This window comes from Eurosta solidaginis, chromosome 3 (genome assembly GCF_040869045.1).
Source record: "Eurosta solidaginis isolate ZX-2024a chromosome 3, ASM4086904v1, whole genome shotgun sequence".
Lineage (NCBI taxonomy): Eukaryota > Metazoa > Arthropoda > Insecta > Diptera > Tephritidae > Eurosta > Eurosta solidaginis.
In genome coordinates this window covers 230,848,376-230,875,965 of record NC_090321.1, presented here as the reverse complement: position 1 = coordinate 230,875,965, position 27,590 = coordinate 230,848,376, and the positions used below count along the sequence as shown (strand labels likewise).

The 27,590-nt window shown below is 36.8% G+C and overlaps 1 protein-coding gene across 6 annotated transcripts in view; it reads right to left on the bottom strand.

Moving 5' to 3' along the window:
* Positions 1 to 5,986: 5,986 nt before the first annotated feature.
* The window catches only part of LOC137245188 (palmitoyltransferase ZDHHC15B), a 48,585-nt gene continuing 26,981 nt past the window's right edge, over positions 5,987 to 27,590 (bottom strand). For 3 of the 6 annotated variants that reach the window (XM_067775450.1, XM_067775452.1, XM_067775453.1), the window contains 2 exons: positions 26,476 to 26,568; positions 15,130 to 20,906 (listed from right to left, as the gene is read on the bottom strand). In XM_067775450.1, the coding sequence (XP_067631551.1) occupies positions 20,594 to 20,906; positions 26,476 to 26,568 (406 nt within the window). In that variant the 3' untranslated portion in view covers positions 15,130 to 20,593. Of the gene's footprint in view, positions 6,380 to 15,129; positions 20,907 to 26,475; positions 26,569 to 27,590 lie in introns of those variants that run through there. The other 3 variants (XM_067775455.1, XM_067775456.1, XM_067775454.1) reach the window with 2 other exon arrangements.

Genomic DNA, 27,590 nt, shown 5'->3' with positions numbered 1-27,590 from the left:
GTTCTTATGAAGAAGAGGTTTTAAATATCGTTGCGTTAATTCAAAAAGGCCCAAACAAACAAATTTAAAATTTGACAAGAGAAGCATCCCTTTTCGTTTTCACATTCACTGCATGAAAATACAGCTTTTTGAAAGTGGCATAACTGCTTTGACATTGATATTAAATATAACACATCTTTTAGTGTTTTTGTTTTTTGAAAAACAGGGATTCTCAAAAAATCTGAAGGCCTATATGAATACAGATAGATTTATACATATATAGTTCTTAAATAAGATTAAACTTGCCTAAAAATCGATTAGCTAATACTAATTTCATTTTAGAATACCTTAATCATACATATACACAATATTTTAATTTTATATAACAATAACTTAAATCTTCAAAGCACTAAGCATATTTACATTTGTTTTTTTTTTCGCTAAGTTAAGGGTTTTTGCAAAGTTCAAGTGGTTCGAACTTAGATTTTAATTTTAAATTTCGATTCGAAATACAATACATTTCAATCCCACTGTACCTTCATAAAAGTTAAAAAAAAAACTTTTTTAACATAGGTCTCTCCAGCATCTGACGGCAAGTCTTCGGAGTGCACGTTGCTCACAAAAATTTTGAGAATTTAATTCAGAAGTGGAATAAAGTAAAATATATTTGAGTTTAAAAGAAGTAGCGGAAATGGGCGCCGACTTTTGACTTAAAAAGGTTATATTTGCAAAGGCTATTGAGCTCATGGCCTGTAAACTAATGTGATGTCAAACAAACTGAAACAATGAAAACTTTGTTGCGTTCTTATTGCGAATCTAGAGCATTTCTGTCGGCACTAGCCGGTGTAGGATAGCAACGTTGTTAGGAAAAACTAAGAAATGCTAATTGGCTTCAGCTGTTCAAAAGGGATGACTATCGCAGTTTGCTGAGTTCAGCTAGAATTATGTAAATTGCTAAGTGCCAATTGAGAAGCAGAAGGTGTATGTTGAGCTGGCATTGTTCGCAATATTTTTCGGGTTCGGGCATTAAAATGCTGAAAAAACATAAAGGATAATTTGAAAGCCAAACTTTATAATGGTGATTAAAATCTAATGCCAGAAAAATTGCTCAAATTTTATTCTATTTTACAGTTTTAAGTTTTGTTTAATTAACATGATTTTATTACACAAATATCATATTATGAAAAAATATTTACCCCAATATGCTGGCTCGCAGTGACTGACAATTGTTATAGTTACGTTGAAACATCAAAAATTATAGGAAAATTTTAAACTTTTTATAACAACTAGCAGACCAGGCAGACGTTGTTCTGCCCTAAATTTGGTCTATCTGCATACATCTTAATAAGCTCTTTCCGTCTAACTCTGCCTCCCCCTCTTATATTTTTCTTAATCTTTTATTTACTCCTCCCTCCGCCTTTTTCGATTCATCTTTCTCTATTTCGTCTCACTCTATCTCTTTCTCAGTCTCCTCCTATTCTCTTTTCTCTTCTCTTAAGTTCTTCTCATTCTCCTTCATCTCTTATTGCCAGTCCCAGAGAGTGGTCCAAATCCCAGTCCCAGTCCGTCTCTGGTCTATTTCCCGGAAAAAAGGATCGTAAATACTAATACAGGCAAATTAATACACCAAATTTCAGGCAAATCGAATAGGACGTACATAGGTACATATATAGGTATGTGGGTATTATTAATTCATGTCTTTATTTCGGCTTCGCATGCTTATTTATCAGTTTTGCCAGGTTGATGCTACTAAATCGAATATTACAATGGAAATTATTTTAAAGCTCTCAGCAATAGCTTTCATTTGATATCCATAATACACACACATTGTACAGGTATCCGGGTCGACGTTTTGTCCTATATCTCAAAACCCTTGTCACTCAGCGATATAAAAATTACTCTGTACTAAAGCATACATCAGCTTCAATTTGATACCCATAATGTAAAAACACATCCTAGTATTACCCTGATCCACATTCTGGCCTTTATCTCGAGACCCTAGTCACCCAGGTATATGAAAATTACCCTGTACTAAAGCACTCATCAACAGCTTTCATTTGATATCCATTTTGTATAAACACATTTTAGGGGTGCCCAGGTCCACGTTTTGGCCTATATCTCGAGACCCTAGTCACCAATAGGTATGAAAACTACACTGTACTAAAGAACTCATCAACAGCTTTCATTTGATATCCATATTATATAAACACATTCTAGGGGTGCCCGGGTCCACGTTTTGGCCTTACATCTCGATACCTTACTCACCAATAGGTATGAAAACTACCCTGTACTAAAGCACTCATCAACAGCTTTCATTTGATATCCAATTGTATAATAACATTCTAGGGGTGCCCTGGTCCACGTTTTGGCCTATATCTCGAGACCCTAGTCACCAATAGGTATGAAAACTACCCTGTAGTAAAGCACTCAGCAACAGCTTTCATTTGATATCCATATTGTATTAACACATTCTAGGGGTGCCCGGGTCCACGTTTTGGCCTATATCTCGAGACCCGAGTCACCCAGGGGTACGAAAAATACTCAGTATCAAAGTACTCATAAACAGATTCCATTTGATACCCATATTGTACAAACACATCCCAGGATTACCCAGGTCCACGTTTTGATCTCACCACCCTAGCCAGAACGGGATAAAAAGTATCGTATGTCCGTTCCCTGGTAATAAGCTACCTCCCCACCATTTTGCAGCCAAATTGGTTCATCCGTTCATGAGTTATGCGTAGTGTAACTAACACGACTTTCTTTTATATAGTATTTTTCTAAAAAATAAATCATAACTCAAGAATGACTAAACCAATTTGGGATTTCAAAATCAACTAGCAATCATCTCTCCTTTCTGTATCTTTCTTAAAAATTTCATGGCAATCTTTCAATCCGTTCTCGAGTTATGGAGTGACAATCAAAATGTACACTTCTTTTTATATATTTAACTAGAAGACCCGGCAGACGTTGTCCTGCCCTAAATTTGGCCAATCTGCATACATTTTAATAAGCTTTTTCCGTCTGACCACATTTTGGCCTATATCGCGAGACCATAGTCACCCAGGGGTATGAAAATTACCCTCTAATAAAGCACTCATCAACAGCCTACATTTGATATCCACATTTTATAAACACATTTTAGGGGTACCCGGGTCCTCGTTTTCGCCTATATCTCGAGACCCTAGTCACCCAGGGGTATGAAAATTATCCTCTACTAAAGCTCTCATCAACAGGTTTCATTCGATATCAATATTCTATAAACACTTTCTAGGTGTACCCGGGTCCACTTTTTGGCATATAGCTCGAGACCCTAGTCACCCAAGGGTATGAAAATTACCCTCTACTAAAGCACTGATCAACAGCTTTAATCTGATATCAATATTCTATAAACAGATTCTAGGGGTACCCGGGTCCACTTTTTGGCCTATATCTCGAGACCCTAGTCACCCAGGGATATGAAAATTACCCTATAATAAAGCAATCATCAACAGCTTTCATTTGATATCCACATTCTATAAACACATTCTAGGGGAACCGGGGTCCACGTTTTGGCCTATATCTCGAGACCCTAGTTACCCAGGGGTATGAGAATTACCCTCTACTAAAGCACTCATCAACAGCTTTAATCTGATATCAATATTCTATAAACAGATTCTAGGGGTACCCGGGTCCACTTTTTGGCCTATAGCTCTAGACCCTAGTCACCCAGGGGTATGAAAATTACCCCCTACTAAAGCACTCGTCAACAGCTTTCATCTGATAGCCATAATCTATACACACATTCTAGGGGTACTCAGGTCCACGTTTTGGCCTATATCTCGAGACCCGAGTCACCTAGGGTTATGAAAATTACCCTCTACTAAAGCACTCATCAAGAGCTTTCATTTGATATGCATATTCTAGGGGTACCCGGGTCCACGTTTTGGCCTATATCTCGGGACCCTAGTCACCCAGGGGTATGAAAATTACCCTCTACTAAAGCACTCACCAACAGCTTTTATTTGATATCCATATTCTATAAACACACCCTATCGGTACCCGGGTCCACATTTTGGCCTATATCTCGAGACCCTAGTCACCCAGGGGTATGAAAATTACCCTCTACTAAAGCACTCATCAACAGCTTTTATTTGATATCCATATTCTATAAACACACCCTAGGGGTACCCGGGTCCACGTTTTGGCCTATATCTCGAGGAAATATGCTGTTTTGAGTATTTTCCCGGCAAGTATTCGAATTTTTCTCACCTTTTAAACCTTCCCTAGACCTCCACGAATAATTCAAGACCAAGATAAGATAAATCCGTTCAGCCGTTCTCGAGTTTTAGCGAGACTAACGAACAGCAATTCATTTTTATATATATAGTATTTAATATAAATATAATATAATATAACAATTGTCACTCACTGAAAACCAGAATACGGATATTAGTTTCAAAATTAAAAAAAAAGGTTGATGGTGATTCAATTACTAGAGCTTTGTTCTTCAATGACGGCAGAGCTTTTACACTCCCAAATTCAAAAATCCGGACGGGTTGCTTTTACGAAGTATGGAAAACCGGTAATAATTCAATCCCCTTTAGCGAAAATTGTAGTAGAAAAGTACCTTTAGTAGTATATTAGTAGTGATAATAAATTTGTAAATGCCAACAGGTTTTGGAGGAAATAATTCATTTTCTACTAAATATTTCGTGAATTGATAAAGAGCTATGCTGGTTTAGAATTTTATTCAAAAATACACTATATCAAAATTTGTTTCAAAAACTCCCTATATGAGCATAAGTTCAATGCATTTTGACATAAGAGGGAGTTAATGAAAAGCATTCTGAGGCGTTCTTCAATCTAATTCTAATATAGGGAGTTTTTGTGACATATGAAATGGGAAGTTTTTGAAAAATATTTTGAGATAGGACGATAATGAAAAGGCAACCGACATGGTCTGACAAAAAAAAAAAGAAAATGGCTTATTGTCTTATAAATTTATATTCCGGTCTTGACTTTGACAGAAGAGTTCAGCTTTTATGCGGTCCTGCTACACAGGGAGTATTCACCTTTTTATTCTAAAATTTCGGAATGCTCCTTTACGTTAAGTATTCATGGAAGTGTTCTGGATAAACCATTATTTTAGAATATTCGCAACACGTTCGTTTGATACTACCTCACGAGGTCCGAATATACATAATATTCCAAATATAAACCGATTCCCCAAATTCTTAAATGGAGACGAATGTTCCGAACATACGGAATGAATAAGTTAACATGCTCAATGAGTACATTTAGTTATGGCATCTCCATTATTTCCTAATGTCATTTTTACGTGAATCGATTTACTAGTCGAGTTTTTGACGTTGAACGATGAATTTTGAATTGGTTTAGGTTTCGTATGTTCATGGTTTTACGAAAGAGCACGATTCCTTGGTGTCCGTACTTTTCAAAACCCTATATTCAGTCACGCTAATAGATCATGGCATAGTTAATAAATTCATCATAAATTTAAAATAAATGTTCTAAGGAATTATGCATTTCAGTACTTATAGGGTATTTGTAAACTGATTGCTTCCTATTTCTACTACTAATATTTTTCGAAAAATCACAAAGAAACAACACAGTTAACGGATGTCAATTCGATTTGGGAGCAAAATGGGTGCAATTGTCAAAAAATTTGTCAGTCGAGCAGACGTCTTGTGATTGAATCATGTTTTGAGCCTGAATGTTTGAAGTACTCACTTAATAGGTACAAGGCTTGATTTTTTTGTTGGTATCAAATTAATAGAGCAGAATGTATACATATTACTAAGACAGAGGTCATTCGCTTACGGAATCGCGTTCCACAGAAGAAAGGTTATCTTATCGAGACATAAATTTCTTTATATTTATTTTAGTAGGAATATAATACATTTCCACTAAATAATTAACTTACTTATAATTGTATTATCAGTTTAATCAATTAATTAATAATATTTTGAATGAGCTTATTTTTTGTTTTAAATATTGCACACTCAATGTTAGCATGGTTGCGTAAAAATTTAATAATAAGTAGGGCATGTTTTTAAGATTAATAATAACATAACTATCATATAAATACTGTTTTTTTCACAATTTCTGAAATAACGTGACCTTAAAACTGATACACATTTATAAAAAAATGTTTTACAAAGAAATTCAATTTAAAAATTTCTAATATAAATAAAAGTATTTAGTCATGTTCTTATTAAACTAAATATAATAAGATGCCACGTTATCATCGGAAATTATCAACTATGGAATGTAGCCGCTGTGAAAGCGCGTTTCTGGAAATACATCCTCGTCCATTTCGATGCGCGTATCACTATTTCCCAGCAAAGATTCAGCATCATCTTCTAGATGCCGTATCGGATAACTAATGCCATCACCCATGCTGTTAGGAAAACAGTTTACGTGTTTTTTAAATATAGTTCTCAATACATATGTGTCGCTCAGCGAAAAAGGACCACTAACTCGAAAATAAATTTTTTTTAACCGATTAATTACGAGTGAAAGTTCGTTCTCAAAATTGGTAAAAACCGGAGATCGATGTTTTTTTATACTGTCTGGGTCGACAGTAACATGCGAAAGCTAGCGCACACGACCTAATATGACTGCTCGCCGTGTAAAACTAACAGTATTTGAGTTAGGGGCCTTTTCTCGCGAAACGTCACGTATAAAGGTAAAGATGCTACATTTTTGTTGGCGTACTACTACTACGTATGGTCTCAATCACACAGCACGCTTTGCATTTTAACCTCAGCAACTTCAAAAAGTTCCAAGTTTCTCAGATTGCAAGACTTGAGAAGGTCTCAAAAGGTGTACCACTTCCGCTCCTGCCAAAGGCGAGCAAAACGACGCGGATTCATATCTAGTATACTCTCAAAAGCTTTTGAAGAAATTTCTCTGGTGTTCCAGCAGCAGCACCATTATTAACAAGTAAGGAAGGCTAAGTTCGGGTGTAACCGAACATTAGATACTCAGTTGAGAGCTATGGAGACAAAATAAGGGAAAATCACCATGTAGGAAAATGAACCTAGGGTAACCCTGGAATGTGTTTGTATGACATGCGTATCAAATGGCAGGTATTAAAGAGTATTTTAAGAGGGAGTGGGACATAGTTCTATAGGTGGACACCTTTTCGAGATATCGCCATAAAGGTGGACCAGGGCTGATTCTAGAATTTGTTTGTACGATATGGGTATCAAATGAAAGGTGTTAATATTATTTTAAAAGGGAGTGGGGCTTAGTTGTATAGGTGGACGCCTTTTCGAGATATCGCCATAAAGGTGGACCAGGGGTGACTCTGGAATTTGTTTGTACGATATGGGTATCAAATGGAAGGTGTTAATGAGTATTTTAAAAGGGAGTGGGCCTTAGTTCTATAGGTGGACGCCTTTTCGGGATATCGTTATAAAGGTGGACCAGGGATGACTCAAGAATGCGTTTGTACAATAAGATTATCAAACGAAAGGTGTTAATGAGTGTTTTAAAAGGGAGTGGGCCTTAGTTCTATGGGTGGACGCCTTTTAGAGATATTGCCATAAAGGTGGACCAGGGGTGACTCTAGAATTAATTTGTACGATATGGGTATCAAATGAAAGGTGTTAATGAGTATTTTAAAAGTGGGTGGGCTTTAGTTCTATAGGTGGACGCCTTTTCGAGATATCGCCATAAAGGTGGACCAGGGGTGACTTTAGAATTTTTTTACGATATGGGTATCAAATGAAAGGTGTTAACGAGTACTTTAAAAGGGAGTGGGCCTTAATTCTATAGGTGGACGCCTTTTCGGGATATCGTTATAAAGGTGGACCAGGGGTGGACCAGGGCTGACTCGGCGGCCACCGTGGTGTGATGGTAGCGTGCTCCGCCTATCACACTGTATGCCCTGGGTTCAACTCCCGGGCAAAGCAACATCAAAATTTTAGAAATAAGATTTTTCAATTAGAAGAAAATTTTTCTAAGCGGGGTCGCCCCTCGGCAGTGTCTGGCAAGCGCTCCGATTGTATTTCTGCCAAGAAAAGCTCTCAGTGAAAACTCATCTGCCTTGCAGATGCCGTTCGGAGTCGGCATAAAACATGTAGGTCCCGTCCGGCCAATTTGTAGGGAAAAATCAAGAGGAGCACGACGCAAATTGGAAGAGAAGCTCGGCCTTAGATCTCTTCGGAGGTTATCGCGCCTTACATTTATTTATTTTTTTTTAGGGGTGACTCTAGAATTAGTTTGTACGATATGGGTACCAAATAAAAGGTGTTAATGAGTATTTTAAACGGGAGTGGGCCTTAGTTCTATGGGTGGACGCCTTTTCGAGATATTGCCATAAAGGTGGTCCAGGGGTGATTCTAGAATTAATTTGTACGATATGGGTACCAAATAAAAGGTGTTAATGAGTATTTTAAAAGGGAGTGGGCCTTAGTTCTATGGGTGGACGCCTTTTCGAGATATTGCCATAAAGGTGGACCAGGGGTGACTCTAGAACGCCTTTTCGAGATATCGCCATAAAAGTGGACCAGGGATGACTCTAGAATGCGTTTGTACAATATGGGTATCAAACGAAAGGTGTTAATGAGTATTTTAAAAGGGAGTGGGCCTTAGTTCTATGGGTGGACGCCTTTTCGAGATATCGATATAAAGGTGGACCAGGGGTGACTCTAGAATTTGTTTGTACGATATGGGTACCAAATGAAAGGTGTTAATGAGTATTTTAAAAGGGAGTGGGCCTTAGTTCTATGGGTGGACGCCTTTTAGAGATATTGCCATAAAGGTGGACCAGGGGTGACTCTAGAATTAATTTGTACGATATGGGTATCAAATGAAAGGTGTTAATGAGTATTTTAAAAGTGGGTGGGCTTTAGTTCTATAGGTGGACGCCTTTTCGAGATATCGCCATAAAGGTGGACCAGGGGTGACTTTAGAATTTTTTTACGATATGGGTATCAAATGAAAGGTGTTAACTAGTACTTTAAAAGGGAATGGGCCTTAATTCTATAGGTGGACGCCTTTTCGGGATATCGTTATAAAGGTGGACCAGGGGTGACTCTAGAATTTGTTTGCACGATAAGGGTATCAAATGAAAGGTGTTAATGAGTATTTTAAAAGTGGGTGGGCTTTAGTACTATATGTGGACGCCTTTTCGAGATGTCGCTATAAAGGTGGACCAGGGGTGACTTTAGAATTTTTTTACGATATGGGTATCAAATGAAAGGTGTTAACGAGTACTTTAAAAGGGAGTGGGCCTTAATTCTATAGGTGGACGCCTTTTCGGGATATCGTTATAAAGGTGGACCAGGGCTGACTCTATAATGTGTTTGTACAATATGGGTGTCAAATTAAAGGTATTAATAAGAATTTTAAAAGGGAGTGGTGGTAGTTGTATATGTGAAGACGTTTTCGAGATATCGACCAAAATGTGGACCAGGGTGACCCAGAACATCATCTGTTGGGTACCGCTAATTTATTTATATATGTAATACCACGAACAGTATTCCTGCCATGATTCCAAGGGCTTTTGATTTCGCCCTGCAGAACTTTTTCATTTTCTTCTACTTAATATGTTAGGTGTCACACCTATTTTACAAAGTTTTTTTCTAAAGTTATATTTTGCGTCAATAAACCAATCCAATTACCATGTTTCAACCCTTTTTTCGTATTTGGTATAGAATTATGGCACTTTTTTCATTTTTCGTAATTTTCGATATCGAAAAAGTGGGCATGGTCATAGTCAGATTTCGGCCATTTTTTATACCAATAGAAAGTGAGTTCAGAAAATTATGTGAACTGAGTTTAGTAAAGATATATCGATTTTTGCTCAAGTTATCGTGTTAATGGCCGAGCGGAAGGACAGACGGTCGACTGTTTATAAAAACTGGGCGTGGCTTCAACCGATTTCGCCCTTTTTCACAGAAAACAGTAATCGTCCTAGAATCTAAGCCGCTGCCAAATTCTACAAGGATTGGAAAATTTTTGTTCGACTTATGGCATTAAATGTATCCTAGACAAATCAAATGAAAAAGGGCGGAGCCACGCCCATTTTGAAATTTTCTTTTATTTTTGTATTTTGTGACTCTAGAATTTGTTTGCACGATAAGGGTATCAAATGAAAGGTGTTAATGAGTATTTTAAAAGTGGGTGGGCTTTAGTACTATATGTGGACGCCTTTTCGAGATGTCGCTATAAAGGTGGACCAGGGGTGACTTTAGAATTTTTTTACGATATGGGTATCAAATGAAAGGTGTTAACGAGTACTTTAAAAGGGAGTGGGCCTTAATTCTATAGGTGGACGCCTTTTCGGGATATCGATATAAAGGTGGACCAGGGCTGACTCTATAATGTGTTTGTACAATATGGGTGTCAAATTAAAGGTATTAATAAGAATTTTAAAAGGGAGTGGTGGTAGTTGTATATGTGAAGGCGTTTTCGAGATATCGACCAAAATGTGGACCAGGGTGACCCAGAACATCATCTGTTGGGTACCGCTAATTTATTTATATATGTAATAAATACCACGAACAGTATTCCTGCCATGATTCCAAGGGCTTTTGATTTCGCCCTGCAGAACTTTTTCATTTTCTTCTACTTAATATGTTAGGTGTCACACCTATTTTACAAAGTTTTTTTCTAAAGTTATATTTTGCGTCAATAAACCAATCCAATTACCATGTTTCAACCCTTTTTTCGTATTTGGTATAGAATTATGGCACTTTTTTCATTTTTCGTAATTTTCGATATCGAAAAAGTGGGCATGGTCATAGTCAGATTTCGGCCATTTTTTATACCAATAGAAAGTGAGTTCAGAAAATTATGTGAACTGAGTTTAGTAAAGATATATCGATTTTTGCTCAAGTTATCGTGTTAATGGCCGAGCGGAAGGACAGACGGTCGACTGTTTATAAAAACTGGGCGTGGCTTCAACCGATTTCGCCCTTTTTCACAGAAAACAGTAATCGTCCTAGAATCTAAGCCGCTGCCAAATTCTACAAGGATTGGAAAATTTTTGTTCGACTTATGGCATTAAATGTATCCTAGACAAATCAAATGAAAAAGGGCGGAGCCACGCCCATTTTGAAATTTTCTTTTATTTTTGTATTTTGTTGCACCATGTCATTACTGGAGTTGAATGTTGACATAATTTACTTATATACTGTAAAAATATTAAATTTTTTGTAAAAATTTCACTTAAAAAAAAAAAAATTTAAAAGTGGGCGTGGTCGTTCTCCGATTTGCTAATTTTTTTTAAGCATACATATAGTAATAGGAGTAACGTTTCTGCCAAATTTCATCATGATATCTTCAACGACTGCCAAATTATAGCTTGCAAAACTTCTAAATTTCCTTCTTTTAAAAGTGGGCAGTGCCGCGCCCATTGTCCAAGATTTTACATAATTTACATTCTGCGTCATAAGTTCAACCCACCTACCAAGTTTCATCGCTTTATCCTTCTTTGGTAATGAATTATCGCAATTTTTCGATTTTTCGAAATTTTCGATATCGAAAAAGTGGGCGTGGTTATAGTCCGATATCTTTCATTTTAAATAGCGATCTGAGATGAGCGCCCAGGAACCTACATACCAAATTTCGTCAAGATATCGCAAAATTTACTCAAGTTATCGTGTTAAGGAACGGACGGACGGACGGACGGACATGGCTTAATCAAATTTTTTTTCGATACTGATGATTTTGATATATGGAAGTCTATATCTATCTCGATTCCTTTATACCTGTACAACCAACCGTTATCCAATCAAAGTTAATATACTCTGTGAGCTCTGCTCAACTGAGTATAAAAAGTTCAGAATGGAGTCAACTATGTCGCATTGCAAAAAAAATTATTCTGCATTGAATGGTAACACTAAATAATTACATTTTCTGGACGTGAGCTTTTTCTGAATTGAAAATTTTCTAGCTACCGCCAAGACTACAGCCTCCGTCGCATAAGAATACCATTAAAAACACGTTAGAAATGGTTTTCTAAACGGGGTCGCTCCTAGACAATGGTGAAGTACCAAATAAGAACCAGTTCGATATTAGATAAATTTACAAAAGTGTGGAACTCTAGAAAAGAGACTGAATAGGAGACAATTTCCATCACCTAGGGCATCGCCATTTGAAAGCATGTTAAAGAGATTGATGGCGAACTAGTAATGGTTTCGAATGCACTAAAAATAAAAAATTTCAGAACTACATATTTTCCAAACCGGGATGTTACTGCCATGAATACCGCGTCGGCAAAAGTTCAGCCTGTCGATAAGAACAAAAGAAAATGAAGGAGCTGTTGTTTGTAATGCGTGTTACTTAACGCGCGGGAAAATTCCCAGTGCCAGTTCGAAAACGGCTTATATCAGAATATTTTTAAAAGACCGCATCCAGGGATTTATTTCAAAAACGCCCTATTTCAGAATTGGATTGAAGAACGCCCTATCTTAAAATTGTTTTCATAAACGACCTATTTCTCGTCAAAATATATTGAATTTAGGCTCATATAATATCCCAATTCAATACCCCCAGCGGGTTAGGGGGTCAGAATATACCCGCGGTAGGAGGTATGCCTGTCGTACACTGAAAGAAATGGTGCTAGTAAAATCAACGAATCGGTTATGTTGTTCTTGATTTAACGGAGATTCGGTGAAATTTATCAAATTATGGTTAATTCGACCGAGTTCTTTCTCAACCGAACAAATTAGTTTAGTCATTTTCTTAAGTTAACAAAATTCTGTAAAATTGACAGATTCCTAATCAATCTAACTGATTTTTCTGTTAACACAACTGATCTCAATTACGTTCACCGCGCTCTCTACTTTGTACTTATGACGATGGTGCCACTTGTTACAAAAAAAAACACCAAAATAAGAAACCAACAAATCAAAAAAACACACAAAATGGGAAAACAACAAAAAACTAGTTTCTTAGTTATTAATACAAAACGAAAAAACCCTTTTTTGAATTTACTGTGCATACCACTGCAAAAAATTATGCGATACCGGGACACCTATTTATCGGGTACAATTTTGCAACTTCTCCTCCAAGCGAAATGCAGAATTACGTCCTCTTGTTTTGTTTAAACGAACAGGATTTTTCCAAAGTTAGTAACATTTTGTTCAAGTTTTTACGAATTTTCACTCACGCGAACGAATCTAATAAGATAATAAAAAACATAATTTTTTAATGTAGATGTTTCCGACAGCATAAAAGTTTGAGTTATTTTGGAATCGTTTCAAAATAAAATGTTACGAGAATTAAACTTGCCGAATTACATGTAAAGTTACTCCAGTAGTGAAATACCTTCCCGCGATTTGATTCTTTATTTTTCTATAACTTACAAGTTCTCTATTTAAAATGTTATGTAAACATTTACACTACAAGTTTTGTTCGAAACAATCAAGTGTGGCAACTATACATGCGAGAGAAGAAATTGATAATGAGCTGCAACTGAAAGAATTGAGAATCAGTTTCGTGACTACTATTTTCATTTCTATTTGAAAAGTGAAGTGACACGCGGCGAAGTTCAAAACTATTAAATTAAATAAATTATAAAAAATAAAATTGGGTGAAAGTGCGTTTAATAAAAGTTTATAATGTTCAATGTGTGCTAGCATATTTGATGTACGCCCAATTCAAGTTCGGTTAGTAAGTACATACATATGTACTTATTTGTCCGATTTTTCTTTTAAATTCAAAGAAAATGGAAACATTTTATATCAAATGTGCGTACACAAATATAACTATAATTATAATATAACAATATGGTGGAAATTTTTGAAGAAAAAGGTGAAATAAAGTACTTGAAACCGTCGCCAATGTGGTTCGCTAGAGCATGTACTAACGCGTGTGTGAATATGTATGTAGCAAATATATATGTATGTAGCAATCATGCGTATTTATGAATTCACATATTTACATTCGTATATATATGGCAACATACTTTCACACAAAGCTGTCGATGGTACTTCGGAACAAGTTTTGTTTATTTGAATTCAGATTTAAGTTATTATTATTTTAATTAATATTACTAAATATAGCAATAAAATCATTAGAAATGAAATGTACTTATGTGTAATTTATACAAATAAAAAAAAAACTACGCAAGTTTAAATATATGTTTATCCGGCTTTTATTTTTTCCACAGGTATTAGTGTCATATGAACAGAAAACTCTGTCGATGTAAAAGTTTACGCTATTAATCTAGAAAAAACAGAAATATCTGTTCTTTCAATAGATTTCACTAGTAGTGTCATTTCGACAATAAACTCTGTTAATTTATCAGTTTGCTCTTGTAATTTCAAAAGAACAGAAATCCCTTTCAACAGTTTTGATTGGTATTACTAGAGCGACAGTAATAATTGTTAATTTAACAAAACTATTTTTTATTTTTATTTTTTTTTATGGGTAATGTATAATGATACACCTTTTTTTGTTTAGTCGGCTCCTAAAACGGTCAATTACGAATCAACGATTTGTGCACAGTTGATTCAACATCTTGTTACGATGGATAAAAATTGACAGAAATTTCGGTTGAATTGACCCGTATTTCGTTTGATTTTACCAGTATTTTTCTTTCAGTATAAGAGGCGACTAAAATACCAGATTCAAGGGGCTGTGTAGCGCAACCCATTCAGGTTGTCAGCGCAATATATAGCTTCTCCAAACCCAATTGTCAACCTCACCTATCCGCGGCGAATCCTGTTTTACTAACAGACGAGGCTCTGACAACCCCAAGCTCCTCATGGAACTTGGGGGTGGGGAGGGAGGGATGGCCTGAAGGTTTAATGTGGCCATATAAATCGTTCCCGAATCGATCGGCCTTAATGGTGCTGTGTTATCGGAGCGAACCGGATCTGTATCCGGCAAAGGAGCATCACATCGATAACACTCCCCAAAGCCTTCGGGGAGAAACCTTATCGCTAAAACAACAACATCACAATCCAATAAGAAAAATTGATGTACCTGAAGCTTAATTGGCATGACTACATTCTTAGCCAGAACCATATAAGCGGTTATGATCCAATTACATATACTTCATATAGCATAAATGGAGGCAAACCCTTCATGCACTACAAAAACACAGTATTTCTTACTAAAAAAAAATTATTTCTAGTGTTTGAAGTAACACCACGCATTTATAAATAAATCACAAGCTAATTTGGCAAATTAAAAGCATATACAATTTATTTCGCAAAATGTCAGGTTCTACATACTTACATAAATGTGTAGAAAAAATATGTCCAACATATCTAAGTAAATATATATATTGCTACAAAAGTTATGCATTCAAAGTTGGTAGTACAAAAATTAAAACAAATTACAATTGTATGACTGAAAAAAGGAGCAATACAAACATTTATATACAAACTTAGTGTGAGAAGAAATTTCACATATGTAAGTACTAAGTAGAGTTAGATGATAAATAATTACAGTATGCATGATAAATATACAACAAAAATATTTTATTTAAGTATATAAGTGGGAACGCTTAAATGTGTACGAGTATGTTGGTGATTTTTGAAAAATATTTTAATAAATCTTCATGAAATGTTGCGTGGAGCTATTCGGGTATTCTATTGCAATCTCTCCATTACACGACAAAAGAGGCTTTGACTATTTCAAGTATAAAGAAATATAATTAACAAAGTACTTTAATTATAATAAACAATTTTTGTAAAAAATTAAAAAAAAAAATTGTAATAAAAATAACAGAAGCTTAAGATAATTAACATTTACTTAAAATAGGTTAACAGCTATGTATGCGCTTATATTATAATTGTTTTTAAGGATATTGTTATTAAATGATTGTATTTCTTTATGTTTTAGAACAATTTTGTTGCAATTAGTTAGGGAAGAAAATACATAAAATATTATTAAACAACTTCAACCAAAAATTTAACTCATTTGAAATCAAAAGTTCTAGTACTAAAAAGTTAATTTTGTTAACTGTATACCGGGGACCGAATTTAGCGGTTACTTAAAAAAATTTATTTGAAGAAAAAATTAGATTTTGTTATAGATCCTTTTTAAACTCAGTTACATAAAATTGGGGGTGGTCATGAACCGATCTCGTCTATTTTTATCAGAAGTTTATGTTTGCTATAAGAGAATTACAGAATTTTGTTAAGAAACATCAATTCTTCTTCGAGTTTTGACTCCAGTGAAATTTTAAAGAATGCTTGGTCTCATGATTTAATCACAAGAGGTTTGCTCGGCGAATAAATTTTTTGACAATTGCAGCCATTTTTCTCCCAAATCGAATTGACATCCGTTAATTGTGTTGTTTCTTTGCGATTTTTCTAAAAATATTAGTAGTAGGAATAGGAAGCAATCAGTTTACAAATACCCGCTAAGTACTGAACTGCAAAATTCCTTAGAACATTTATTTTAATTTTATAATGAATTTATTAACTATGCCATGATCTATTTCTGATCTATTTTATGAAAAGTACGGACACCAAGGAATCGTGCACTTTCGTAAACCTATGAGCACACGAAACCTAAACCAATTCAAAATTCATCGTTCAACGTCAAAAAAGCGAGTAGTAAATCGATTCACGTAAAAATGGCATTATTAAATAATGGAGATGCTAAAACAAATGTACTCATTGACATGCCAACCTAATAAAACCGCACTGCGTTTTTTTAGCGCACGCAAACAACCGGCGTTTTTTGCCCTAACCCAAATAAGCATGCGTTGCGACAATGTAAAGCATGTGTGCAAACGTCAAATCTAAATGTCACGCAGAACAAAAATTGGAAATCCAGTTAGGTTTTCACGCAGCAAATTCAATTTGGGTTGCTCTCATACAAGTTGTATGTGCATGAGACATTTTTGACAGAAAATTACTTGCATGCGTTTATATTAGGTTGGCATGTGATCATGTTAACTTATTTATTCCGTATGTTCGGAACATTCGTCTCCATTTAAGAATTCCGGGAATCGGTTTATATTTTGAATATTATGTATATTCGTACCTCGTGAGGTAGTATCAAACGAACGTGTTCCGAATATTCTAAATTAGCGGTTTATCCGGAACACTTCCATGAATACTTAACATAAAAGAGCTATCCGAAATTTTAGAATAAAAAGGTGAATACACCCTGTGTAGCAGGACCACACAAAAGCTGAACTCTTCTGTCATAGTCAAGACCGGAATATAAAGTTCTAAGACTATAAGCCATTTTTTTCTTTGTCAGACCATGTCGGCTGCCTTTCAATATCGTCCTATCTCAAAATATTTTTCAAAAACTTCCCATTTCATGATTTGTCACAAAAACGTCATGTTTATGATTCAAAACAAAAGCTGCAGTACTCTGCTGAAGAGCGTTTTAACTTAAATTGTTTTCCTTAGTGCCCTATCTGGGCAAAAACTGTATTGAACTGATTCTGTGGTAGGGGGCGTTGAACAAATCCAAAGGCAGGGCGAATTTGAGAAAAAATTTTTGGGGTTATTTTCAGAAGTTTGCCGAGTTAAGCAGGCACTTCTTCTTCTTAATTGTTGATGGTCCTTTGTCCGATATGTTTCGGTAACAAGCCTTCCCATGTGTCAATGAGTTTTTTTAATTTTTAAAATTTTTCTCGACGATTGTAGGTTAAATTACAGATTTTTGACTTAACTCTTTATAGATCTAGGTCATGATTACTATTCAATTACTAGAGGTTTGTTCTCCAATGATGACAGAGCTTTGACACTCCCAAATATGAAAATCTGGACGGGTTGCTTTTACGAAGTACGGAAAACGGGGTATAATTCAATCCCATTCCGCAAAAATTGTAGTAGAAAAGTACCTTTAGTGGTATATTATTAGTGATACTAAATTTGTAAATGCCAACAGGTTTTGGAGAAAATAATTAATTTTCTACTAAATATTTCGTGAATTGATAAAGAGTTATGTTGGTTTGGTTATTCTTTCAGAATTTTTTTGAAGAATGCCGTACGTTAAAATTTTATTCAAAAATACACTATATCAAAAACTCCCTATATGAGCATAAGTTCAATGCATTTTGACATAAGAGGGAGTTAATGAAAAACATTCTGAGACAAGGCGTTCTTCAATCTAATTCTAATATAGCGCGTTTTTGTGACAAATTCTGAAATCGGAAATTTTTTAAAAATATTTTGAGATAGGACGATTTGAACAGGCAGCCGACATGGGGTTATACTCTACTCAGCAGCCGCAATAAACTGACAAAAACAAAAAAAAAAAAGAGAAAATGGCTCATTGTCTTAGAACTTTATATTGCGGCCTTAATTCAGACAGAAGAGTTAAGCTTTTGTGTGCTCCTGCTACACAGGGTGTATTCACCTTTTTATTCTGAAATTTCGAAAAGCTCTTTTCCGGTAAGTATTCATGGAGGTTTCCGGATAAACCGTTAATTTAGAATATTCGGAACACGTTCGTTTGATACTACCTCACGATGTCCGAATATACATAATATTCCAAATATAAACCGATTCCACAAATTCTTAAATGCAGACTAATGTTCCGAACATACGGAATGAATAAGTTGACATGCTCAATGAGGACATTTCGTTATGGCATCTTCATTATTTACTTATGACCTTTTTACGTGAATCGATTTACTAGTCGAGTTTTTGTCGTTGAACGATGAATTATGAATTGGTTTAGGTTTCGTATGTTCATGGGTTTACGAAAGTGCACGATTCCTTATTGTCCGTACTTTTCATAAAACCTATGTCCAGCCATAGTTAATAAATTCATTATAAAATTAAAATAAATGTGCTAAGGAATTATTCAGTTCAGTACTTATTGAGGTAAACTGATTGCTTCCTATTTATACTAATATTTTTAGAAAAATCGCAAGGAAACAACACAGTTAACGGATGTCAATTCGATTTGGGAGCAAAATGACTGCCATGGTCAAAAAATGTGTCAGCCGAGCAAACCTCTTGTGATTGAATCATGGGTGTGCGGTATATTAAACGAAATTAAAAAGGTGGATCGAGTTTTCAGAAAACGATTGAAAATATGCATTGCAACGTCCACTTTCTATTAAGTCAATTTCATATCAGTTTTTCATGACGTAAAAATTGGCGTGACAAAAGTTTCGAAATGGTCCCGTAGTGGCACCGAACTGCTTCCAAAATTGTGTTATCTTCCGTTTCTTCGTGCAACAACAAAAAAGAAAGTAACCAGTGTGCTAAGAGAGTGAAATTTTAAGACGGCAAGGTTAACACCCAGGATCATGATTCAATTACTACAGGTTTGTTCTCCAATGATGGCAGAGCTTTGACACTCCCAAATATGAAAATCTGGACGGGTTGCTTTTACGAAGTAAGGAAAACGGGGAATAATTCGATCCCATTCAGCAAAAATTGTAGTAGAAAAGTACCTTTAGTGGTATATTAGTAGTGATAATAAATTTGTAAATGCCAACAGGTTTTGGGGGAAATAACTCATTTTGTACTTAATATTTCGTGAATTGATAAAAGGTTGTTGGATTTGTCATTCTTTCAGAATTTTGTTTTAAGAATGCCGTACGTCAAAATTTTATTCAAAAATACACTATTTCGAAAACTCCATATCTGAGCATAAGTTCAATGCATTTTGACATAAGAGCATTCTGAGATAAGACGTTCTTCAACCTAATTCTGATATAGGGCGTTTTTGTGATAAATCCTGAAATAGGAAATGTTTTGAGATAGGACGATTTGGAACTGGCAGCCGACATGAGCCGCAATGAACTGACAAAAAAAAAATTAAAAAAAAAATAGAAAACGACTTATTGTAGAGTATTCCGAACACGTTCGTTTGATACTACCTGACGAGGTCCGAAGATTCCAGAAAAAGATTCCACAAATTCTTAAATGGAGACGAATATTCCGAACATGCTCAATGAGTACATTTTGTTATGGCATCTCCATTATTTACTAATGACATTTTTACGTGAATCGATTTATTAGTCGAGTTTTTGATGTTTAACGATGAATTTTAAATTGGTTTAGGTTTCGTATGTTTATAGGTTTACGAAAATGCATGATTTCTTGGTGTCCGTTGGTTGGTTGGAGTGGTGAGGCCCAATTGACTCCAATTAGCGCTCATGCGCCATTTTGGTGTCCGTACTTTTCATAAAATTATCTATTTTCAGTCACACTAATACATCCATGCCATTAGTTAATAAATTCATCATCAAATTTAAAAAATTGTTCTAAGGAATTATGAAGTTCAGTACTTATCGGGTATTTGTAAACTGATTGCGTCCTATTTCTACTATTGCAATTGACAACAAATTTATCAGGCGAGCAAACCTCTTGTGATTGAATCATGACCCCGGATAGCAATAAACTGCGATAACCTCATATATAAAATAGTACCTTAATTAAAAATTTAAATATTTAAAAAAAAAAAAAAACCAAAAAACTATTCTACATACTAGTAACTATGTATGTATGTGCGTATCGTTTCTAGTTAAATCTTAATTTAAATGCGTTTATGTGTTAAATAAAAAAAGTCCTTAGAGGCACATATTGCAATCGCTTTGAATCGACGTTTATACTAGTCCATTTATATTTCAATTCCAACGCATACATTGTAAAAAACTCCTTTTTGCTAAATTAAACTTATCTACTGATTATAAGTTTTCGTGGATTTTCGAAATATACATCTATACATTTTCGAAATCTTTTCTGCTTAAGACATTTTCTCTACTGCTCTCAATATCTCGCATGTTAATTATAACATTTCCATTGGCAGTGTCTATTGTTGGTATTACAACAACATCAATATCAGGCTCTGCTGCTGCTTCATTATCATTGGCCAGTGCTGGCTTAACGGGTATAATGGTTATAATGCCATTAGTTTCATTACCATCTGAAGATTTGATTGTTGCCGTAGAAGTAGCCGAGAGCGAATGGATAACTGTTCCAGCTGTATTTAGCGGTGAAGCATCGTCTTGATGTAGCAATTGATGATGTTGGCTAAATGTTTAATGTGTTGTTGTTATTGTTTTGAAAAGGTATAATAAATTACAAAACAACAAAACAAAAATTTCTTTAGGATATTAATGCTATCTCAAAAAAGTTTTTATAATTGTATGAAATAAATGATTAATAATAACAAAAAACAAGTAATGGTGTCTAAGTTCGGGTGTAGCCGAACATTATATACTCAGCGTGAGCTTCAATTGTACATTTCATTTCAGATAAATTACTTTTCTACATAACACGTGGCACCGCCCGTTTAAAAAAATGTCTCCCCATTTCCTCTTACAATAAAACTCGATAAGTGAAATGTTTATTCAAAACTATTTTTTGCTAACTTATAGCTTATTATTCTAGTTTACGACCCTTTTAAACTTGTTTTATATCTAAGTTGCCGTGGTCTTTAACCGATCCGGTCCACTTTTACTAGAAATATTTTCTGCTATAAGGAAAATATGTGTACACAATTTCATTACGATATGTTAACTTTTCTTCGAGTTATGGCTCCCGAAATATAGAATATTGCTAGTCATAAAATGGGCAGTGCCACACCCATTTTCAAACATTTTAGTATTTTCCAATTTAATGTTATAATTCAATTTAGAAAGTAAAATTCTATTGATACAAAGCTTTTTATCGCTAAGATATAGCTTATTATTTTCGTCTACGACCCTTTCAAAAATCTTTTATATAAAAGTGGGCGTGGTCTATAACCGATCTCGTCCATTTTTTCTAAAAATATTTCCTGATATAGGGAAAATTTGTGTACCAAATTTTATTACGATCCGTTAATTTTTCTTCGAGTTATGGCTCCCGAAACAGAAAATTGCTTAGTCATAAAAGGGGCGGTGTCACGCCCATTTTTTTAAATTTGAAGATTTTCCTATTTATTGTTATAAATACACTTGGGAAATGAAAGAGCATTGATATAAAGCGCTTTTTTGCAAAGATATAGCTTATTTTATTCGTCCACGACCCTTCTAAAAATCTTTTATATAAAAGTGGGCGTGATCCTTAACCGATTTCTTTCATTTTTCTTCAAAGCATTACTTATAGTAAAGGCAACCTCTCTGACGAATTTTGTTACAATAGGTTTAACGATTTTTGATTTATGATTAACTAGCCTTTACCCGCGGCCCCGTCCGCAAGGAGAAATTTAAATATATATGGGCTATTCGCGTTAGCCTGCTTATTATCTGTTTAAAATTTTGTTTTCTGTCTAATGCATTTTATTTTTGTAATTGAGTAAAAAAAAGAACTAAATGAGCTGATAACCTGATAGGATCCCAAATGATCCCGAAATTATCCAGAAAAAGCTACGAAATGACCCCCACGCTATCGCGGACGGATCCCGAAAACCATCCAGAAATGCCCCGAAAGGGTCTCCAAAAGTTCTACGAATAGTCCCAAAAAACCCGAAATGACAGCGACACGATTCTAGACGTATCCAGAGAACCACACAGAAATGATCCCTGAAGGTGTTCCAAAATGATCCCGAAAAGGTTCCGAAATGACCCTGACGGGCTCCCGGGCGGATCTCAAAAACCATCCAGAAAATATGCAGGAAGGGTACCTAAATTATCCCGACATACTCCAGAAAAAGTTCCCAAATGGCTCCGAGGGGATCCACGACGGATCGCGAAAACCATACAGAAATGATTCCGGAAGGATCCCAGAATGATCCCGAAAAAGTCCGGAAATGACCCAGATGGGATCCCGCACAGATCCAGAAATGATCCCGGAAGGGTGCAAAAACTATCCCGGAAAAGTAACAAAAAATTCCGAAATGGCTCCTACGGCATCCCGGACGGATCCAGAAATGATCTCGGAAGGGTCCCCAAATGATCCCAAAATGGTCCCGAAATAACCCTGATGGATCCGGCAAACCATCAAGAAATTATGACGAAAGGGTCCCAAAATGATCCCGAATAATACAGAAAGTCACGAAACGACCCCTAGAGGATCCCCAAATGATCCCGTATTAGCCCTGAAAAGGTCCCGAAATAACCCCGACGGGATCCCGAAAACCATCCAGAAGTGATGCCGGAAAGGTCCTCAAATGATCACCTAATAGTCCCGAAATGACCCTTAGGGGGTCATGGACGGATCCCATAAAGCATCCAGAAATGATCCCGATATAGTCCCGAAGAAGTCCCGAAATGACCCTGACGGTATCTCGAACGCATCCCTAAATGACCCTGACGGGATCCCGGACAGATCCCGAAATCCATCCAGAAATGATCTTGGGAGGGTCCCAAAATTATCCCGAAATAGTCTCGGAAAATTCCAGAAATTACCCTGACGGGATCCCGGACGAATCCTGAAAACCAATCTTAAATGATGCCGAAAAAGTCCCGAAATGACCCTGATGGGACCCGGAAAGGATCCCGAAAACTATTCAGAAATGATGCCGGAAAGGTCCTCAAATGATCTCCCAATAGTTCCGAAAAGACCCTGACGGGATCCCGAACGGATCCCGACAACTATCCAGAAATGATACCGAAAGGGCCCGCAAATGATCCCGTATTAGTCGAGAAAAAGTCCCGAAATGACCCCGACGGGATGCCGGACGAATCCCAAAAACCATCCAGAAATGATGTCGGAAGGGACCCCAATGATCCCGAAAAAGTCCCGCAATTATTCCGACGGGATCCTGAACGGATACCGAAAACCATCCAGAAGTGATGCCGGAAAGGTCCTCGAATGATCACCTAATAGTCCCAAAATGACCCTGACGGCTTCCCGGACAAATCCCGAAATCCATCCGGAAATGATCTTGGAAAGGTCCCAAAATGATCCCGAAATAGTCTCGGAAAAGTCCAGAAATTACCCTGACGGGTTCCCGGACGAATCCTGAAAGCCATCCTTAAATGATCCCGAAAAAGCCCCGAAATGACCCTGAAGGGATCCCGAAAGGATTCCGAAAACTATCCAGAAATGATGCCGGAAAGGTCCTCAAATGATTCCCTAATAGTCCCAAAATGACCCTGACGGGATCCCGAAAGGATTCCGAAAACAATACAGAAATGATGCCGGAAAGGTCCTCAAATGATCCCCTAATAGTCCCGAAATGACCGTGACGGGATCCCGACAACTATCCAGAAATGATGCCGAAAGGGTCCGCAAATGATCCCGTATTAGTCGAAAAAAAGTCCCGAAAGGACCACGACGGGATCCCGGACGAATACCAAAAACCATCCAGAAATGATGCCGGTAGGTATCCCAAATGATCCCGAAATAGTCCCGAAATGACTTCGTCGGCATCCCGGACGGATCCCGAAAATTATCCAGAAATGATGCCGGAAAGGTTCCCAAATGATCCCCTAATAGTTCCGAAATTACCCTAATGGGATCCCGGACGGATCCCGAAAACCATCCAGAAATGATGCCGAAAGGGTTCCCAAATTATCCCGTATTAGTCGCGAAAAAGTCCCGAAATGACTCCGACGGGATCCCGGACGGATCCCGAAAACCATCCAGAAATGATGCCGAAAAGGTTCCCAAATGATCCCGTATTAGTCGCGAAAAAGTCCCGAAATGACCCCGACGGGATTCCGGACGGATCCCGAAAACCATCCAGAAATGATGCCGGATGAGCCCCAAAATGATCCCGAAAAAGTCCCCAAATGACCCCGACGAGATCCCGGACGGATCCCGAAAACCATCCAGAAATGATGCCGGAAGAGCCCCCAAATGATCCCGAAAAAGTCCCCAAATGACCCCGACGATATCCCGGACGGATCCCGAAAACCATCCAGAAACGATGCCGAAAGGATCCCCAAATGATCCCGTATTAGTCGCGAAAAAGTCCCGAAATGACCCCGACGGGATGCCGGACGAATCCCGAAAACCATCCAGAAATGATGCCGGAAGGGTCCCCAAATGATCGCGAAATAGTCCTGAAATGATTCCGGAATAGTCCCGAAAATGTCTAAAAATACCCCCTACGGGATCCCGGACGGATCCCGTAAACTATACAGAAATGATCCCGGAAGGGTCCCAAAATGATCCCGAAATAGTCCCGAAATTACCCCGGCGTAATCCCGGACCGATCCCGAAAACCATCCAGAAATGATCCCGGAAGGGTCTCGATATGACCCTTACGAGATTACAAATAAGGTGAAGCTAATTATAAAACCATGTTAATAAGGCAGCAGGCGCATTGGAGCGAATAAAAAGTTAGATAGAAACATACAGGTAAAGCTAATAAAAGCGTGCTAATAAAAACAATTGATGGAGGGCGGATGGCGGGAGTAGAGAGGACCACTGATCGTTCCTCCAAAATTGTCTAGATCTCGTTCTGTATGTACCAGATACCAAAAACTATTGATTTAGGAGAAAATTTAGATTGAGTTATAACAATTTATGGATTTTACACCAGAGGGGGAGATAAAGGGGGGCGGGCGGAGGGTGTCACTGCTTACTTTGTAAGCCCTCGACTTATTTGACCCCTTGAGTCTGTGATATTGGTGAAGGCCAGTATACGTAAATTTATAATGTATAAAAATTATGAAAAATAATTTCTCGAAGGGGTCGTGGGACCTCCACCCCTCTTTCCATGTTCGAAAAAAATTTCGCTAGTAGACTACTGTCTGTGTCCCAAATTTCATCAAAATCCGTGTAGCCATTCTGGCGTGATTCAGTCGCAAAGACGAAAAAATATAATAATTAAGTTATAACTGTTCCTAGGGGGCGGGGACCACGCCCCTTTTGAAAAATATATAGCTAGTAGATCCTTCTAGACTATTGGCTATATGTGTGCAAAATTTCATCCAAATCGGTCCAGCCGTTCTTGCGTTATTGAGTCACAAAGACAAACATCTGGACAAACATCCAAACATCCAAACATCTTAACATCCAAACTTTCCCATTTATAATATATATTAGATTAGATTAGATAATATTTGTAAAATTGATTTTTTCACAAGTGGGTGGTGCCCCGCCCATTTTAAAAAAATTTTTCAAATTTTTATCAATAGTCTCAATGTCAGTCTACATGTCAAATTTCAACATTCTAGGTGTATTATTTACTAAATTATCAGGTTTTTTGTGTTTTCCATAATTTTATATATATAAAAAGTGGGCGTAGTTATCAACCGATTTCGCTTATTTTCAATAACAATCTATTCTGGGTCCAGATAGCTTACCAAATTTGGTGAAGATATCTCAATATTTACTCAAGTTATCGTGCTAACGGATGGACGGACGGACGGACGGACATGGCTCAATAAATTTTTTTCGATACTGATAATTTTGATATATGGAAGTCTATATCTATCTCGATTCCTTTCAAAGTTAATATACTCTGTGTGCAAAGCACGCTGAGTATAAAAATTGGTTTAAGGTATTAATGCTATCTCAAATAAGTTTTTATAATTGTATGAAATTAATGATTAATAACAAAAAAAAGTTTAAATAAATAAGCGCTTAGCGTTTTATAGCATAACAACAATACAAAAGTATCAACAACAATTTGTACATATTTCTGCTAGCGACACTAAGCGTGGTTTTTGTTTATTTTACAATACTTATGATCTTTTTGAATCTTGATTATGCGTTTGCTAACCTGGTTGGTTGTTGTTGTGAAGTATCACCCATCGAATCGTAAGATTGCATTTGATGTTGTTTTTGCGTGGTGTATGTCAATCCATCGCCGACACTGCGTCATACATTAGAACGTTTGTGATGTTTTTTTGCATAAGGAATTTTTATGTTTGAATTTTTTTTTTAGTATTGTGTTAGTGGTATGTCCTCATGGTTGTATTTGTTTTTAGAGCTGTTTAGTGTGAGCAGCACTTTTTGTATGTTAATCAATTGTTATTAATATACTTATTTGTTTGTCCAGTAGGAAAAAGCAAGGAATGTTTAATATGGAAGGACATCGAGTGGGAAGCTTAGTATAGTTTTTTTTTACTAACTAAAACCATTATTAACTAAGGCCTATCCTACACTTTGGCGGCCGCCGTGGTGTGATGGTAGCGTCCATCCGCCATCCACACCGAAGATCATGGGTTCACGTCACGGGCAAAGCAACATCAAAATTTTAGAAACAAGTTTTTTCAATTAGAAGAAAATTTCTCTAAGCGGGGTCGCCCCTCGGCAGTGATTTGGCCAGCACTCCGAGTGTATTTCTGCAATGAAAAACTCTCAGTGAAAACTCATCTGCCTTGCAGATGCCGTTCGGAGTCGGCATAAAATATGTAGGTCCCATCCCGCCGATTTGTGGGACAAATCAAGAGGACCACGACGCAAATTGGAAGAGAAGTTCGGCCTAAAATCTCTTCGGAGGTTATCGCGCCTTTTATTTATTTTTTTATTTATCCTAAACTTTGGAGTCATTGTTTGGTGCCAGGCATAACAGGAGGCATGAAAGCAACCGTGACAGCTGCACTGTATGTCTTTCTGCACATTCAACCTGTAGACCTGGTGGCGAAGAACATAGCGCTCCCCCAGCGGGTTAGGGGGTCAGAATATACCTGCGGTAGGTATGCCTGTCGTAAGAGGCGACTAAAATACCAGATTCAAGGGGCTGTATAGTGCAACCCTTTCAGGTTGCAAGCGCAATATAAAGCTCCTCCAAACCCAATTGTCAACCTCACCTATCCGCGGCTAATCCTGTTTCACTAACAGACGAGGCTCTGGCAACCACAAGCTCCCCATGGAACATGGGGGTGGGGAGGG